This window comes from Lutjanus erythropterus, chromosome 19 (assembly GCF_056507025.1).
Source record: "Lutjanus erythropterus isolate fLutEry1 chromosome 19, fLutEry1.hap2, whole genome shotgun sequence".
Taxonomy (NCBI): domain Eukaryota; kingdom Metazoa; phylum Chordata; class Actinopteri; order Lutjaniformes; family Lutjanidae; genus Lutjanus; species Lutjanus erythropterus.
Window position 1 is genome coordinate 31,000,526 of NC_139335.1, and position 18,982 is coordinate 31,019,507.

At 39.5% G+C, this 18,982-nt stretch overlaps 2 protein-coding genes across 3 annotated transcripts; both read left to right on the forward strand.

Annotated features, from left to right (window-relative positions):
• The first annotated feature begins 1,719 nt into the window (after positions 1-1,719).
• LOC146310111 (uncharacterized) lies at positions 1,720-3,859 on the forward strand. 2 transcript variants are annotated; one of them, XM_084745169.1, is made up of 3 exons: positions 1,720-1,865; positions 2,282-2,428; positions 2,940-3,859. In XM_084745169.1, the coding sequence occupies exons 2-3, from the start codon at positions 2,304-2,306 to the stop codon at positions 3,343-3,345; spliced, it is 531 nt and encodes a 176-aa protein (XP_084601295.1). In that variant the 5' UTR covers positions 1,720-1,865; positions 2,282-2,303; the 3' UTR covers positions 3,346-3,859. The 2 variants fall into 2 exon arrangements, with proteins under 2 accessions (XP_084601295.1, XP_084601296.1); XM_084745170.1 differs by having other exon boundaries at positions 1,741-1,892.
• A 10,288-nt stretch (positions 3,860-14,147) lies between these two features.
• On the forward strand, positions 14,148-15,050 carry LOC146310112 (uncharacterized). Its single transcript, XM_084744558.1, has 2 exons — positions 14,148-14,297; positions 14,393-15,050. The coding sequence occupies exons 1-2, from the start codon at positions 14,155-14,157 to the stop codon at positions 14,733-14,735; spliced, it is 486 nt and encodes a 161-aa protein (XP_084600684.1). The 5' UTR covers positions 14,148-14,154; the 3' UTR covers positions 14,736-15,050.
• The last annotated feature ends 3,932 nt before the right edge of the window (positions 15,051-18,982 follow it).

Here is an 18,982-nt window from a genome sequence, read left to right on the forward strand (position 1 = left end):
TTTAAAATGCCGCTCCAGGGGCGGCCCTATAGCTCAGTTGGTGGAGCATCTGCCCCATGTACTGGGGCTGTTGGTCCTCTGCAGCGGCTGCTGGTTTGACTCTCTGCGGCCCTTTGCTGCGTGTCATCCCCCCTCTCTTCACCCTCTTTCCTGTCTGCTCTTCAGCTGTCCTGTCCAATAAAGGCAAAAAAGCCCAAAAACATATCTTAAAAAAAAAAATGCCGCTCCAGATTCCCTTTCTTTGCCAACGCCACCGCTGCATTGCAGATCAAACAAACAGGCTTTGAATGAGAATAAACAAAAAAATAATCTTCCTCCCATTCAGGGTGAAAATGGTAGGTCTTCGCTCGTTTCCCCTCGGCCATGTTAACGTTTAGGAGACCGCTCTGATCACTAGCTGCTAGCTACTGTTGACAGCTGTCAACTTCCTGTCATGCATGTTACACACTACCATAGGTTAAAGGTGACCTACTTTTTTCTATTTCTCTTTTTTTAAATACTTTTTTGTGGACGTGTTTAAGATACTGATAGGGTGTGCAGGCAAGGGCTCATGATAGGCTGTAGTGTACATTTAATACAAAATATAACACACAGAAAATTTTTTTATCTATTTATTTTTTTTCATTTTTTCCTACACCCCCCGCGGTCGACTTGGGATCAGTCCGTGGTCTACCAGTAGATCGCGATCGACTGGTTGGGCACTCCTGCTCTAGAGTATCTTGTCTGTGTGAGACACTTAAGGGGTTTGACCACTTGCCAGTTTTTGACGACCTGGAATGAGAACGGACTGGATGTTTGAGCTTCACTGTCTGGAATTACTGTGCTGCAGGATTACTGAAATAACAAACAAACGCTGCTCTGATTTTCATGAAACTTGATGGAAGAGTGTTGCATGGGCCGAGGAAAGTTGGCCGAATGTTGCAGAGTTTTGGAGATATCAGCTATAGAGATGTTTGCCTCCTCGCCAATTTAAAAGCATTCAGCTTGTGGTGTTCAAAGCACACACACACACACACGCACACACAAAACACATATTTGAGAAACTCAAAACCAGTGTCTCTTTCCAAATATCCTGACCCGATTACTCAAGATAATCCACACACACCTTGTCGTGAGCAGTTTCATGTGGGGACTACTTTCTTTCAGCGGAACTACTTTAGAATCTATCAGAATTTCTTTCTTTCTAAGAGAAAGTACACACATGAGAATGCTCACTATAAGTGAGTAACTGGGTCATAACTTTTGGAAAAAGACACTGTTTACTTATTCACCTGTATTTTTTAAACTGCTTTGAGCACAACAAGCGCAGTGTCATTTATTCCCATTGCATCAGAGAGAAGGGAGACAACTCTACACTGAACTGTCCCTTTTAATATTCACTTATATTAAGATTCTATACAAAATATTCTATTCAGTAAAGATAATATACTGTTTTAAAAGATGGAGGGAGCACTGGGCTGATTGTTTGATTGTGTGGCAGTGACAAATGCTTTGCATGTCTCATGAGTCAGGTAGGAGGGCCCTCAGGGAGGCCACCCATCAGGTTTCTGCGGTCTCCATAGGTGGAGTCTCATTCATCACGTACACCATGTTCCTACAGGGTATAAATTGGCACACGTACTGAAGCAATAACAGAGCTGGAACAGACATCACTCAATGGTATGGATTAAATGTATGTGTGCATTTGTATACAACACATACAGTGTTTTGTTTTGTGTGTGTGTGTGTGTATGTGCGTGTGTGTGTGTTTGGAAGAACAGGTTTTGGCCTCCATCACCTGTATAAAAAGGGGACCCCTTGAGTAACTGGCAGTCAGGACTTCCAGCTGTTCCTCAGAGGAGTTTATCCCACGTAAGACCAGTCAGGTAGGTCTGAGGATCTGACTCTGACAAGTAAGCCGGTGTTCTCATTGTGCTGCTGCTTGTAGGTTTGGATCGTAATGCTTATATTTCTTCAGGATTTTAAATATCGTTATTATATGTGATATTTTAGATTACTGTTATTGAACATTAGAGCTGCAATGATTAATCGAATAACTGATTATGAATCGATTATTAAATTACTTGTCTACTATTTTCACAATTTATTAACCCATTTGAGTGTTTTTTTTATTTTAAATCAAATTTCTCTGATTCTAATTTCTTAAATTTGAATAGTCACTGCTTAAGTTATGCAAACTTCATTCATCACATATTTTGAAATTATATGACTTCCCTCCCCCTTTTTTATGTGCATAATGAACTCAAATCAGAACTGTTTTGTGCATGGTGTGTCTGAACAGGTCTTTCTGTTGCACAGCCATCATGGCTTATGTGGCGGTTGAGACTGTTATCACAGCGGACGGAACAATTCTTGGACTGATTCCAACAGATCCCCAGTGCGTCAAGATCACAAATGAGTGTCATAACTACACTCTCTGTAATCCCAGGTAATTTTGTGTCTTCTGTTGCATTGTTTCCCAAACTTTTTTCTTTGTTTTTCCCCCGGGGGATCCACTTTTGAAGAACGACAAACCGTCACAAACCAAATCCACAACAGACCTTACTGATAAATCTTGGTAAGACTTAATTTGTGCTCATGCACAAATGAAACGCCAACTATTTTCATCATCAGTTAATCGGTTTGAGTAATTGATTTTCTGACATTTTATGGACCAAACAACTAAATGATTAATGGAAAAATGATTCCCAGATTGATCACTAGTTGAAAAATAGGTCCAAATGTGAAAACAAGTGGAGCGCACGGACCTATTGCCAGATCACTATTTTTCAACAACTGATCAATTAATTGTGAATAAACAATTTAACAATTTTTATGCCAACCCAAATAAAATCTCCTGTGACCCATCTGTGGGTCCCGATCCAGTGTTTGGGAATGACTATTCTATTGAAATAAGTTCTCCTCAGATCATCAAGGTTTTTCTGTCGCCCCTGTCACAGTGTTTACACTACATGCGGAAGTGGATCTGCACCACCAACTATTGCCCCTGGCACATCTGATATGGCGCTCTTCACCAACACTACAGAATCTGCTCGAGGAGCTGTTGGCGTCTTCACTTATGATCTCCACAACAAATCGACAAAGAGGTGCACAAAGAAAATCGCCGTCATGTTCTCTGTGCCCTATGATTTCAACCTGTCCTCCAACTGGTACGCAGTAGGAGTCTTTGACAAGTACACAAAGTGTGATTATGATCTTTATTGTAAGATGTATAATGAGACGGAGAGAACATTTATCAGATGTAAGGCACATGTTCCCATTCTCACTTACAGCAGTGATGAGGTTACCATCAGGGCAACAATGTCAGACTCCTATCAACCTGTCATGACCATACATGTGAGTTAGAGATTTTTAAATGACTTTTAAAGTAACAGTAAAGTTATATATAAGAATATATTGACTTAGGGCTGTAAGAGTTACTATGGGCCATTCAACCGAACTGGTGCAAACTGCACTGTACCACAACCAAAACAGAAATTTTAAGAGCATGTAAGTGTGCAAATCTTAGAAATATACTAAGATCTATTGAAAACCAAAATTAAAGTTCAAAATAAGATCTTGTCTCTGTGTAGCCTGTATCTCCTGAACATAAACAAGCTCAGTTTAAAACCAATTTGAGACTTTGACCATTTTCTCATACTTCTTAAATTTGGCTCTTGAGAAATAGCCTGTCTCGTCTCAGCCTGAGACGAATTTGAGCTCAACTGAAGATCTTAAAATGTTCTTTTTTTTTGTCTCACTGCACTCATCTTAAATGTGTCTTAAATGATCACCTCTTGAGATAACAGTGAGATCTAAAGGAAAACTCGGTTGTCTTAAATTAGATCTAAATTCATCTCAGTGGTCAAATTAATTGAGAATTAATGAGAATTAACTGTACAATTATTAAAAAAAAAATGTGCACCTTGGATGTAAAATGAAAATTAAGAAAATTGAAAAATGCACTTTTACTTTATTTTATATTTAACCTTCTGACTTTGAATCAGTTCTGTAGAATGGCTCATGTAATCAGGGCTCATAAAAACTATCTTCTATTTAGTTTTTTTTATTGTGTTATGGCTGGAGTGTTTATAACAATTTTAGTCATTTTAGTATTTTTTCCCTTGGGTGTTCATTGTTTTTTTGTATGGCTCTGCTGTTTTATTCTTCTGTGTTATAAAAACTGTGAAAGAGCACAGGAGAATCCTCCAGTTTAAACTAACAAAAAAAGAACATGTATCATTAGTCTTGTCTAAATGTATCACAAATTGTAACCGAATTTCAAGTAAATCCGCAAAAGAAAAATAAAGGCTTGTTTCCACACACTACTGTTATGCAATTAGTAGGAGTCGGTTCATTAAGATAAGCAGTAGGTGGCTCCAGGTCTACAGTTAGAAAATTATCATGCCATTGCAGAGGAAGAGGGCCAACCTGTCACATATTAATGAGTTGTCACCACCCTTGAGTGGCTGACAGAGACACAGCAGGCTTTTCAAGTCATTACATCGTAAATCTCTCTGCAGCAGTTGTCCTGAATCCTCTCCTGTTGGTCCTGAAAATTAACTGCTAGCCTCCAGTCACAGGCTGCATTCAAGAAGATGCTAAAGCATGAGTTATCTGTGTGGTGTATCAAAGTAATTCTGTGTTATGGAGCATTATTGATGAGTTTTCACTTGTCTATTTCAATGATGAGGCTGTCATTAATAATGGATTTGTTGATGTAATTCAATCTGATTTAAAAGATGATGAACGAGAAGAAAACATTTAATTAATCCCTTGGAAATGACATATTTTCACTGTGTTGTTATTTTATTTTACTGGAGACATCTGTGATAAAATATCTAAACATATCTAAATGATCTACTATATCAAAAAAATCTACAATCAAAACTGATTTAATATAGCATCTATGGCTCCAACTTCCTATTTGGACTGCAGTACTCCTTATTTAAGTGAGGTCGCTTCACATTGCTCTCTTAACAGTAAAGAAAAACACTGGAAAGAGATCAAGTTGTGCATGTAAGAATCAACAGCCTGTCGGCAGTTTGGCCACAGTGTATTTGCAACTCACTGTGATGCACAGCAGCCAAAGAATATTTATTGTGTGAAAGAAGCAGCTGTTAAACTGTAGATACATTCACAATAGATGTGTCACAGCTGCCTTGAAATGTCTGGTTTCACTATCAGAATTTGACCCTTCATTCATTTGGAAAGCACTAGATTACTTAAAAGAACTGCTAAATGCTAAAGTACATGCTCTGTACAAGTCCAGTACAGCTGCTGGTTGGCTGGGTGGTTAATAACACGTTTCAGTGGTGTGACTCATATTTATTTATTATTGCTTTATACACCCTCATGCTAATCGAGGGTCAGGTTTGTTTTGTTAGTTCACAAACACTGCTGGAGTTTCACAGGAAAGCAGTGTTGCAGAATCTCCCAAACAATGGAGGTGAATGGTGACTAGTTTTCAAATGGAAAAAAAAACAAGGAGAAAATAAGATAAGATAAAATAAAATAAAATGCCTCCATTCATGCTAATCTGGCATAATGCAAGTCTCGACATGCCGTTTGCACACTGTCACGCCACACACACCCAGTTCAGACAGTGTGCATGTGAACGTGAATGTGGCTCCAAGCTAAAGATCCACAGTGAAGATTCAGGCTAAAACATGATGATATTTCAAACATGATAACATTTCTTTTAGTCAGTTTGGCAAGGTGGGGCTTTCAGGGACTTGGATTACAGCAGACAAGCTGTATGGAGGCATTACATGTTTTTATTCTATTATCATTTTCCGTTTGAAAACTGGTCACCATTCACTTCCATACATCTAAAAACTAAACTCAACCTTCAATCAGCATACAGGTGTGCTGATGAATTTTCATTTTTGGGTGAACTGTCCCTTTAAGTCACCAACAAGCAGGATTTTGTGACATCATAACTAGCTTGGAAACCAAGCACGGCCCAGTTTCACAGATTCTGGATTTTCAACGAGGGAGAAAGCGCACATGTCATTGTAAGAATTTAAGGTGATACAACTTTTTTTGTGGGAAAAAAAAACCCATAGAAACAAACCGTTCTTCCAAGAGGAGTATTTACATATCTTAAAACATGGAGGGGACCTTTGCTCTAATTGATCATGCTTTAAGTCATGTGTGTGTGAGTTATCAATGGGGCTGGAGCTACTGTCCATGTCTCGTGTGCTACATTTTTTGTGTACACTTGTGACTGTATAGTCAAGGACATCTTGATTCAACATTTTTGAAAAACCTTGAAAAAATTATTTTATTGACTGACTGTTGTCTCCTCACTCGTCTTGTCCTGCCGGTAGAGGCTGCACGTTTTGTCTCATCTTGAACCGGAGCATTTGTTGCTTAGTTCCATTCATGATATTTTATAATCCACTAAAGTTAGGCAGGATATAAGAGGGATAAATTCCTGTTTGTTCACATTCATCGACATTTACATGTCTGTCAGCAAGATTACAGAAAAACTACTGGCTGATGGATATTGATATCTATCAAGGCTGATAATGAAATCTGAGTAAAACAGTCTGGCTTGAATTAACTACAACTTCCAGTCAAGGCTTAAGCTGTTCCACTACCACAATGTAGCGTGGCCAGGCTTAAATAAGCTTGCGTTGTGCACTTACACGGGGAACAGAAGAAGAAAATTAGAGTAATGTTCATCCCAAACAACAAACCCAATCAAAAAAACCCTGCTGAATGAACTATTTGAGCTTATAAGAAGAAGAAATGTAAAATATCACTTCCATGAAGCTGTTCAGTCAGACAGTGACAACGTAAACTTGGCAGCTGCAGTGAAGATCAAGCTGCTGCTGCAGTTGATGTTCATTCTAATGCTGATTAAAATAAATGCTGTACTTCTGCCTCAACAGTTATTAAAACCACTAGATAACACACTAAACGTCAAGATGGGAACCCACATTTCTCCTTGTTGCATTTAGTGTTGCTTGAAATATGACAAATGTGCATGTTTTAAGGTGTGCTTCCGTTCGGGGGTTCAAAAAGTCCCATTTTCATTAGGAGTATGTTCATGTTCATGGTATTACGCTAAAACATTTATCCCAGTAATGCCAGTGTGGCAAAATCTGTGTCGTGGGCGAGCGTGGCACTGGTGGCGTCACCAGCATACCGCCCACCCTCACCTTCTGAATGATTTAAGTTCTGAAGTCCAAATTCTTCATCTTTGTTTTGTATCATCCACACCTTGTTAGATGACATAGCTTACATGCCTCAGTGCAGGTAAAGAAGGCGTGACATGAGTTTGAATGGGCCACATGGAAAAAGAACAAAAAAAAAACCTGTAACAGCTGTCAGCAGTAAGTGCTAAAAGCCTGAAGCTATTTTAAGATTTAATGACAGGTGAGAAGGTAAACATACTTCTGAGGGTACGCTGAGTGTCTCTTTGCAACTCTATGATAAAAGGAAAAGTTCAAAATAAAATCTCGTCTTTGTCTAGCCTGTGTCTCCCAGGCATAAAGGAGCTCAAGGAGCTGTGTTCTCATACTTAAATTCGGCTCATGGAAATAGCATTTACATAGAAATTTTCAATTTGAACCCAAATGAAAATTTTAAATGTTTTTTTTTTGGTCTCACTGCACTGATCTTAAATTTGTCTTAAATAATCAGCTCCTGAGATACCAGTGAGATCTAAAAGAAAACTTGCTTGTCTTAAATGGGAACTTAAATTTGTCTCAGTGGTCAAATTTCAGTCTTGTTGCTCCATATGATCATATCTCATTTAATCTCATTCCTTTCTCATAAGACAAAGACAAGACAATAGTGTGAAACAAAACTTTTTTTTTTTCTGTGATTTTATGAGATTTAGTAGTATTTCTCCAATTTTTCCAACTTTCTTTGAAATCTAAAAATATTTGTACAACTGCTTGAATGAATGTGGCTCTTGATTTTGTACTGTGATGAGCTACAGCCTAATTACGGGTTAATTCTTGGGGTATCAAATAAAACTATGATGTGTTACCCTGAGATCTTCTATTTGCCAAATATTTTTATTGTTATCATGATATTGTATGAATTCTCATCTTATTTAGATTGGTGTTAGCATGTAAATTGATGTATTTGCTATTTATTACAGGCTGTGAGTGTACTTACTTGAGGATGGATATGCCATCTAATGGGCTAAATACACACAGCCTGTCGGACTGATTGCCTGACAACTCAGCAGCTCAGCACAGGTCCCTGATTGGCGTCACCCAAGTAGGTGTTGATTTTATTCGCTTGGAATGCTCTGCTTTAAATGATGGAAGTTGAAGGACCTACATGTCGTATCTCCTTGTCTGCAGTGTACAGTGGTCTCATGTCCATACAAGGCTCACCTGCTCTTGTCAGTCTGAGCAGAGACTCCGTGTGTCCGAGGTCACCGTGTGTCCTGGCAGAAGGGACCACAGCTGTAACAGCACACAGCTGGACTGTCAGCTCTTTCTTGAAGGCCCTGTGGGTCCTGAGACTGGCTTGCTGTCCTGCAGCAGAGGTAACAGGCTCCTCACCACTGCAAAACAAATAAATATATTGCTAAAACCTGCAGACCTATTCTACACACTCTGTATGCTGAGCAAAGCTTAGAGAGCAATAGCGTATTTGTTACGGCCACCGCCGTTTCCGCCCCCCGTGCTTAACCCTTTTACCGTGTAGTTCTATTTGTATATTGCAGTATGTGAACTCCGGCCCGTGATTGGCCTTCAGCTACGAGGGGCGTTACCTGCGCCATCTACACTGTTGGTCGGCCTGATGATTGGTGTCCCTTGATCGCCTGTCCACCAATCACAGGAGTGCAGCTGGAAGCCGATGAGATTTAAGCTCAGTGAGCGTGCCAGTCATGGCGGCTGCCTTTGCCATAGACAGTTTGCCACATGTGCCCCTCGTTGTTGTTTGTATTAAGATATTCAGAATGAGGTACTCGTTGAAAGGGACTGGGCCAGGGAACAGTTTCAAAAACTGATAGAAGTCGACACACACACTTGCTAGGATTTTTGTGAATTGTATTAGACTACACTAGGCACTGTCTTTTGTTTTTTCATTTTAAAACTTGCTTTTTTTCTTTTCTTAGCCACTGTAGGTAGTTGTTAAGCTCCCACTTTGGGAGCTCTCTTTCGGTTACATTGTTTTCTTTGAGTTGAGCAGCGCTCATCTGCCCTGTCGCCTGTTTTGATGTCTCTTTTTTGCGTTAATTGTCTCTTTAACTGCCGGTGCAAATAAATAACTTTAACTTTACCAATTACAACTGGTTTTATGTTCCTTTCCTTTTCCCATCACGAGCTAAGGGTCGTAACATTATTCAACCCCCAAAAGACAAAACATCCTGTGTTCATGCAGTTACCTACTTAACCTGAGAACAATAACCCCCATTCTGTACCACACAACTGTGACAGACACGTTTGTATTGGTGTGTGTGTATGAGCATGTTTTTTTTCTTTTTGTATATCTGCACAAATAAGCACCAACTACACATATAAGTACAAAACTACCCATGTACCTATTTTCATTTCTATACTGTGTTTTTTTCTGTGGAAAGTCACGGTGATGAAGAGTGAACAGTGAATATTTTGCTGCTCTGTACGAGTGCTGTCTGTAAAAAGAGTATTAAATGTTTGATGACCATAGCCACACATGCTAACAGCCATGCTAATAGTCACACATGCTAACAGCCATGCTAACAACCAGCCATACTAACAGCCATTCATACTCACCTGCACAGGTTCATATCAACCACGCCCAAACATTTCACATGACACAGTTTGTTTGATGTGAATCTTGTTACTTTGCTTGTATCACTCTGTTTAAATGAAGTGAACACATTTCTCACTCTGTTTAAATGGAGTGAACACATTCTCACTCTGTTTAAATGGAGTGAACACATTCTCACTCTGTTTAAATGGAGTGAACACATTCTCACACTGTGGAGTTAAACCAGCTCTTTTCTATTATATTAATCATGTGTTTCTTTGTCTTTGACTTACTGTGGTTGTTGGGGGCGGTTCACTTCCTGGTTCAGCAAAAGGTGTGTCTGAGGGGTGGAGCCTCTTAAATCTGTCAGTCAGCTCATTGGACCAAACCATGTGCTGCCAAGTCAGAATGGGGTCAGGCCTTTGTTAGTTTTTGTCTTGTATTAGTTGTAGTTGGCGTCCATCTTGTTTTCCCCTTGTGTGTTATTTGGTTTGACTTGGTCACTCCTTACAACATAAGGGTTTACAATTAACATGCTATAGTCAGCAGCTTTTTGGACTTTGTCATACTCTAATGTCTAGTGCCATTTAGTTTATTTAAAGTGTAGTTTTAAGTGTCTTATGTTTAAGACAATGTATTAATATAAAATTACATGTTCCACCATTTCCTGTAGTCCACAATGTCCACATCACCTGAATCAGGTTTATACGTTAATGTCCTGTTGAAACCAGCGTGATCAAATGTCCTCCTTTCTCCTCCTACTGATTTCTCGTTTCTCCTTCTTTCCTTTGACTGAGGTAAATGTGTGACGCGTGTAAATAGTTAAATCGAAAGACTGTAATTTTATCTTTAGCAAATTAATTAATTAATATCTAACTTCTTAGTCTTGAATCATGTATTTTAAGACAAATTGAGGGGAAGTGAAAAAAAACAGATTTAAAGTCTTCACATAACAATGGGAATATAACTGTAATCAAAATGATTTAAATTAGTGTCTCTAACACATAATCTTTCATTGACCTTAAAAATATCACCTAACTTGTGTCAGTTGCTGTGAAAGAGGTCTGAAAGATTCTGGACTGAAGAACTGAGCCTGGCCGCCATGTTGGAAGGAGCCAATCAAGTAGCTTGAGGGTGTCTCCCAAGGTGACTGCTGAGGTGTGGGCGCCCCCACTGCAGGTTTTTTTTTATTTATCTTTATCCAAAAGGTCAAAGGTTAACTTCACTGTGACATCATAATGTTCACCTATCAGTCACTGTACTCCTCTGTTGAAAGTTACTAAAAGTTTTAACCATCACTGACGGATGTCACTGTGGTGTGGCGCCGAATTTTGATGTTTTGCCATGAAACAGGAAGTTGTTGTAACTTTGTACTTCATAGTTGAATCCCCCCCAAACACAACATGTTTGATAAGATAAATACATGTACAGGACAATATTTAGTCAGTGTTGCAAAATGGTTCCATCGTGCCCTCTACAATATTTCTATGATGCCGCACCTGCGTTGTGTTTCAGTACGGAAATCAGTTGGCACATGTATTATGTCCAGGCACACAAAAAAAGCTCTTGGAGCCACAGCGTTTACCCAACAGGAAGTTGGCGCTTTTTGAATTTTGTGGTCAATTTTGTCACTTTCCACGCATTGAATTTTAACAAACTGCTCCTAGAGAATTGATCAGATTGGCTTCAAAACTGGTGTGTGCTGTCTAGACTAGTTTGTGATCAAAAGTTGATGAAAAGATTGATGTCTCACCATGAAACTGAATGGTCCGGTCCGGTGATGGGGTCATGGCCGGCACACATCCTGATGGACGCAAGGGCCTGTTTAATTACTGGCATTGTAGAAACTGTGGATGAACAAAGCTGTCCATGTTGCAGCTGGTATTTATGCTGCAGGAGGTGTTCGAAAGTCCAGGCCAAATGATGAACTTGTTGTAAAGAGCAATGTCCGAAGTAGGAAAAATAAAAAAGGCTGGCAAGAGCATCCTGACCAGTAGAATAAAGTCATGACAAACCTATCTGATTGATTGTATTTTTCCCTCGAGTGCTAAAGATTTCATGATTTTTTGTCTGGCTTTGCTGTATTATTCTTCTTTGTTGTAGACACTGTAGAATCCTCCAGTGTGAAGAATATACATCATTGCTGTAAAATTACTATATCCTGTTCTAACCATGGTCTCTCTCATTAGTGTCATGCCATATTTTCGATGGTCCATTACTCCCAAACCCCAAGAGTCCAGAAAAAATGTCCCATCGAACAGGAAGCCCATTTGCAAGTCTGGGATGCTTGTTATAAGACATGATAAGCTGTGTAATGGAAACAAAGAGACGTGTCTGTGAATATTCTCAGTCATCCAGGTCATGGTATTCATATCAAGGTTTGTAGTAGGCAGCTGGACTTTATAGAGTTCTTGAAGACGTTTCGCCTCTCATCCCATGATGCAGATGTAGATGTAGATGTAGAAAACTCAGCAGTCCATATACATCTGAAAGCCACAGGACACTCCTTTGAGGATGACAATGTCCATATTTTGGCCAGGGAAGACAGGTGGTTTGAGAGAGGAGTGAAAGAGGCCATTTTTGTTAGCCTGGAATGGCCATCTCTCAACAGAGGAGGAGGTCTAAGGCACAATTTATCTGCCACTTACAATGCAGTCTTAAGATCACTCCCCAGGCAGTTGGATACCCACCTGAAACCATGTGACTCTAACAAGTCACATGATAGCAGAGTCCTTAACGACTCTCATTCACACCTCCCCCAAAGTGAAACTCATGAGTCACACAATGGAGAGACGGGCACATGAGTCACTTGCCCTCCTAGGTGTTAACTACCCCATTAGGTTTAATACCTGAACTCTCAAACCAGTCAGGCAGAACTGAAGAAGCCTCTTGGATGAGAGGCGAAACGTCTTCAAGAACTCTATCAAGTCCAGTTGCCTACTACAAACCTTGATACAGAAACAAAGGGACATTCCAAATGAATTAATTGTCAGATCTAGATGGGTGAGACATTAGTTAGGGGTGAATCATGTTCCGGACCTTTAATTAACAGACACACCCGACATAATGAAGCCTTGGCTGGTACATGCATGTACCCTAAATTGGTGTCTTTATAGTTTAGATGGAGATTCCTGGATGAACAGGTTCTGACCTCCGTCATCTGTATAAGAAGGGAACCTTCAAGGCTGACAGCCAGAGAGATTTCAGCTGTTCTGCAGAAGTGCTCATCCCACGTGAGTACTGCCAGGAATTAGTTAAATATAAATTTTATGGGTCCTTAATAATTTTGAAAGGATTTTTTCTGTCTGGAACTAGGTAAATGGATACAAATTATATTGCAATATGATTTTTTTAAAGCGTGATTTAAACCCAAGTTATTATTCACCCATTACTGATTTAGTACTTCATATTTTTTAATTGTCATGTTTTTATTTTGTGTGGGGTTTTTTTGTATGCTTGCTTGTGGTCTTATTTCACATTTTGCATGTTTAACTGACATTTTTGTGTAAATTCCTTCATCTTTTCCAGATTATTAGTACCAGATTACATAGTTCTTTGTTGGGAATTTTTAAAAATTATGGATCTGTATTTTCTTTTTCTTTCTTTTTGTGCAAATCTCAGTGTTCGTAATATGTTAATTATTCGGTCCGCCAAAAATATTTGCCAATTTAAAATTAATTTAATTCAACTTTGCATTTAAAACTCAGACTGTCACTTCACCAAACAAAGTAGGAAACAGCTGAGACAACTTAAGATGAAATAAAATGATGGAAAGTTATTCAACGAATCCTGCAGGAAAATACTAAATGTAAATGATATTATTTCTGCAGGTTGGTACTGGTGCCTTTGCTGTGTGGCCTTTACACACCTGAGGGACTCACAGAAGTTGGTGAGTGAACCTGTGTTTGTGCATATATGGGCTTTTTCAGCCACTGCCCTTGATTTGCGGCACAAAATCTTTACAAACTCAACAAAATAAATGTAGTGGTGGCTTCAATCAGACGACAGTATAGTGGTACTTACTGATAAAAGTACATACCATATACCAGTACTTACCATGTTCCATGTTCACTAGTTTGGTAGCTCCGCCTCCTCCACTACATAGATAAGATGGCGACTGTTGAGGGTTAGAAGTGTCCGATGTTCCACACTCATCTTTGTGGCTGTTTTGAGTACAACATCCAGATCTTTGCAGTGCAGTGAATGTCACACACTTACACACTCAAAACAGGAAGTATAAGTGCAGATGTACATAAATTGAGACACAGTGTTAGTCTTGTTCATTTTCTGTTAATGTACCTGTGACTGAAACAGGTCTGAACCATACCAAAGGTGTGGCAGTGGGTGGTACATGTGATTTTGTGTGATTTCAGCTGATAATACAAATTTCTCAGATACCTCGAGATTATTTTATAACCTGGATTAAGAAACTGTTCTGTCCTGTCCGTCTAATAAGATATGGATGTCATGGAGGGTTTGGACGTTGCAAGTGGGCTTACAGACACAGGACTTTCAATTGGATCAACAATTTCTAAACTAATTCCGACCCAACGCAAGTGCACTGTTGAGCTTTCAAATGAAAGTTCTAACTACACTCTTCGTAACCCCAGGTAACTACAACTTTTTTCTCTGTGTATTGTTATTGTGTCTTGTTTTTACATATGTTCTCATGTCATCAATATGTTTCTATCATATCTTTTTCCAGAGTGTATGTCGCAAGTGGACGCTGCACCAATCCTTTGCCGCCTGCTATTCGACCGTCCTCAACTGGGGAGGCGTTGTTCATCAAGCCTCTGAAAACGCCACGTGGATGTCTGGGCATCTTCACCTATGACCTCCTCAATAATTCTACGAAAACCTCCTCCAGTAAAATAGCTGTGCTGTTTCAGGCTCTTTTTCAGGAGATGTCCAAAAGTGCAAACACAAAATTTGTCAGGGGCAAAGCAAAGGGGCCAAGTCTCACTCACCAAAGCCAAGATGTTACCATCATGGCCACAATGTCCGACTGCTATGAACCTGTCATCAAGGTGCAGGTGTGTGACGACTAAGGAAAACTGGATGTAAAGTCAGCAATAATTCTGCTTTCTTTTCATAGTTTGTGGGTAATTTTGTGCAAGTAGTCTGAGCTTATGTGTTGCATTCAAGTTCACAGTGAGATAATTCTCTTTGAGATTTATACTTTATTTTTCATTGTGTCTTTGTTGCTTCTGTTTCAATCTATGATCTTATTTTTAACATGATGTGTGAAGCTTCACAGCGTTAGTGTTCTTTCAATAATCAAATGTCACAGTGAAGATGACCTTTGACCTTTTGGGTGTAAAAAGTCATCACCTCATTTTATTCTTCTGTGTGTGCTAGTGTGAGTATGAGTAAATACTTAATTCATGATGTGAAGGAACGCAGAACGTGAAGGGGAAGTGATACACTGTAAACAGTCTGGCAGATGAGATGCACTGTGTACTGCAATTTTAAACCTGAACCATAGGAGGATGCACACTTTCTCTGAATATGTGAAAACCTGGTGTTTTGATGAATTATGAAGAAAAGCATTAAAACACGAGTATTACTGGTAAAACATGCTCATGTGGGCTGAGACTAAACTACAACTGAAATGATTCATAAAATAATTGATTGTAAATACTAACATTTCAAATAGTTCAGTTGTTTCTTTACATTACAGTAAAAAAAATACAAACTCACAGTGACAAATTTTTAAATTTAACTCTCACATTGCTCATGTTACACCGTCATGCATTCACAAAATAACTGTATTTATATTTCTTCTAAAGTTTACACTTTAATCACTGGATAAAGAAACTTAAAATTAAATTTAAAATAAGAAAAAAAGAGAGAAAAAAAAAACCCCAAATGGTTGTGAACCAATGAGTTACATCATTAGTGACATGAAGCCACAGGTTGACCCTGTTATTGAAGCACACAGATGATGAAATCAGTGAGGTCTGTTGTGGACAGATGTCTCACACACATATCCTTACCAAGATGGAAGGAGACTCCATGGGGGTCCTACAGCCCACAGCAACAGAGGAGGGGACAAAGCGAGCTGAGCCCAGCTTTCCCAGGGCTCAGAGCGGGAAACTCTGGCGATCGCCAGCGGCTCAACTTGTTCACTTCTGAAAGTGTGGAGGTCCGTGCCACGCATCCCATCTAAGGGAGCCGGGTCGACTCCAGCTCAGTCCATATCATCTTCTCAAGGTCTGTTGAGAAACTTCTGAACCAGTGACATCATCATTACATCACAGGAGAGCCTACCATAGAAATCTAACTGACATCATCTATGTCACAAACCATAAATGGCAGTCCACATGCTCTGATCTGTGACATCATCAGTGATCTCACAGAATTTAGAAAAAAAAGTCACATCAGTGGTTCTCAACCTGTTTTCCTTTGCTGCCCCTCCTTCTTGTATGTAAGGAAAGCTGAGCTCCCCCCAGTGATGAAGAGGTGAAATAATCATTTTGTATGCAAGTGTGTCACTTACCAGCTGTAAGCTGCTGGAAAAGTTTGAAAATGAACATTGAAAAAGCTTGAAAGGAGCTTGAATTTGATTTTGGAAAAGATACATGAACCCTGACACTGTGGTTTTAGTTGACATGTGCAAAGCTGATTTTGTGGACCTCAGAGCAGACAAAGTTTTGAGGATCCCCTGTGATTTTTGGTGACCCCCTAAGGGGGTCCTGGACCCCAGGTGGGGAACCAATGATGTGTTTAAAGCAGATAATACTTTCACTAACCCTGGCAATGCCCTTTCACAATAATTCCTGGCCATTTCTGCCGTAACTAACCAGGAAAGCGAGGAAGTCACATCTATGTCACCCCGTTTCCTCTGTGAAGGGCCGCAGAGCTGAACATATCTCACAGAAGGCCTGGATTCAGAGGTACAGGAACTTTCTACGCAAGAACAGAAGAAAAACGTTTAAAAACACACCACTTGCAAAATTCCTGCTCCCGTGAGAGCAAACGCCTTTTCCGATGTGAACGGGCCTCGTCTGTGTAGTGGTAGCAGTAATATTCATGCATGCATTGGTGGTCCGATTTGGGCATGTTGGGTAACCAGTATCAACTTTCTACACTAAATGAAAGCAGAACACTTTCATGCCATGTGTCCACCATGGAAACATCTGCACTCTCAGCAGAAATCACAGGGGGTCCTATGATTTTTGGTGCCCACCTAAGGGGTGACCGGACACCAGGTTGGGAACCAAGGTCTTAGAAGAATATTAACCCACCTTTATCTGTAAACAAAGGCAGAAAACTTTCATTTATGTTCAGCTAAGCTTCAGGTTTTATTCTGCAAGCTTGCTTCTATGGTGTTTAAGGTTCCTCCCAAGATCTGTGCGCCCTCTGCTGACCTGTTTGAGTATTGTGCTGACACTAAAAGTACAGTACAATGAAACTGGAATTTAAATCACTGTTAAAGACACAGTACAAAATATGGGAATGTATACTTTTAACCACATTTAAGTCATTTAACTTATTATTCTAGCAATGAACTGTACCATAGTCCCATAATAAACTACAATTTTGCCCCAGTCAGATTTGAGCGTAGTTTCCCATCTGAAGTGACATAGTTTGCAGGTATTAGCTGCCCCCCTGTGGCCTTCTAGGGTAAAAGGGCCTGGATTACTGGGATTGTAAAAACTGGGGATGAGCAAAGCTGTCCATGTTGCCACTGGTCTGGCTGGTGTTTATGTTGCAGGAGGCATTTAAAGGGCAAAGGGTCAACTTCTAAATAGCAATGTCCAAAGTAGGAAAATGCTGGAGTGTCCTGGCTTCTCATGACTAGCAGAAGAAAGTCATGGCAAATCTATCTGACTGATGGTATTTTCCCCTTGAGTGCTATAGGATTTCTTCTTCTTTGGTGTAGAAATCATAGAGTCCTCCAGTCTAAATGGCAAAAAAGAATGAACATTATTACCCCCCTGATATCTTGTCCTAATCATGGTCTTTCTCACTGGTGTCATGCCATATTTTCGACAGCCCATTATTCCCAAACCCCTATGGTCCGGAAAATGTTCCATCGAACAGGAAGCCTATTTGCATGTCCGGAATCTGTGATTGTTATATGAGAAGGAAAGTTGTGTAACAAAGGGATATTCTAAATGAGTTTGTTGTCACATCAAGACGGGTTAAGTCATAATAATTTGGCTGCTGTTCCTGGGCTTTGATTTCACAAAGACACACCGCATCCGGATTCCTTCAACTTTTTTAAGAGGGGAACCTTCATGTCTGAAGACATGACTCTGAACCAAGATCTTCTTATCACAACATAATGTTTCTTAGCTGGTATTCTCACTGTGTTGCAGCTTGTGGTACACTTTTGTTTTTTACTGCTGTTTAATTGGCGAATAATTTTCAATTCTTTTTAAATTATGTGCTTGCCTATTGACAGATTTCACATTTTTGCATGTTTAACTGACCTTTTTGCACAAAAATCCTCTTGAGATAGATTCTCAACCAATTGATTAATCAATTGGACATCTACCAATCGGTCAATCAATCATAGTCTATATTTTCCAAATTATTACTACCATATTATATAGTTATTAATAGGGAATTGTAAAGAAATGACTGACATGTTTGTTTGTTTTTTATCTAATTGTGCAAACCTCAGTGTTTGTAATATGTGTATCATTATTTCTGCAGGTTGGAACTGGTGGCTTTGTTGTGTTCACATAAACAACTCTCAACACACCTGAAGCACTTATAGAAATCGATGAGTAAACCTTTATGTTTTTTCAATTTATTTATGTATATACATGCTGATGTTGCATGCTGCTAGCATGGCTGTAGACCCTTAGTCATGTTTCATTTCTATATTCTAGTGAAACAGCATTCAAGCAGCTCTAAGTGGCAGTGGGTGGTACATGTGGTTTTGTGTGATTTCAGTGGATAATACAAATATCTCAGATACCTCAAGATTATTTTATAAACCAGATTAAGAAACTGTTCCATGCGGTCTGTCTGAGCAGGTGGTCACTCTGCAGATATGGACGCCACGGACGGTGTGGGAATTGCATGTGATATTGCAGGCACTTGCAGTTGGATCAAAAATTGTTAAAGCAATACCGACAAAATGCAAGTGCACCATTATGCTTATGAATAAGAATTCTACCTACACTCTTCGTAACCCCAGGTAACTACAACTTTTTTCTCTGTGTATTGTTATTGTGTCTTGTTTTTACATATGTTCTCATATCATTAAGATGTTTCTATCATATCTATTTCCAGAGTGTATGTCGAAAGTGGACGCTGCACCAATCCTTTGCCGCCTGCT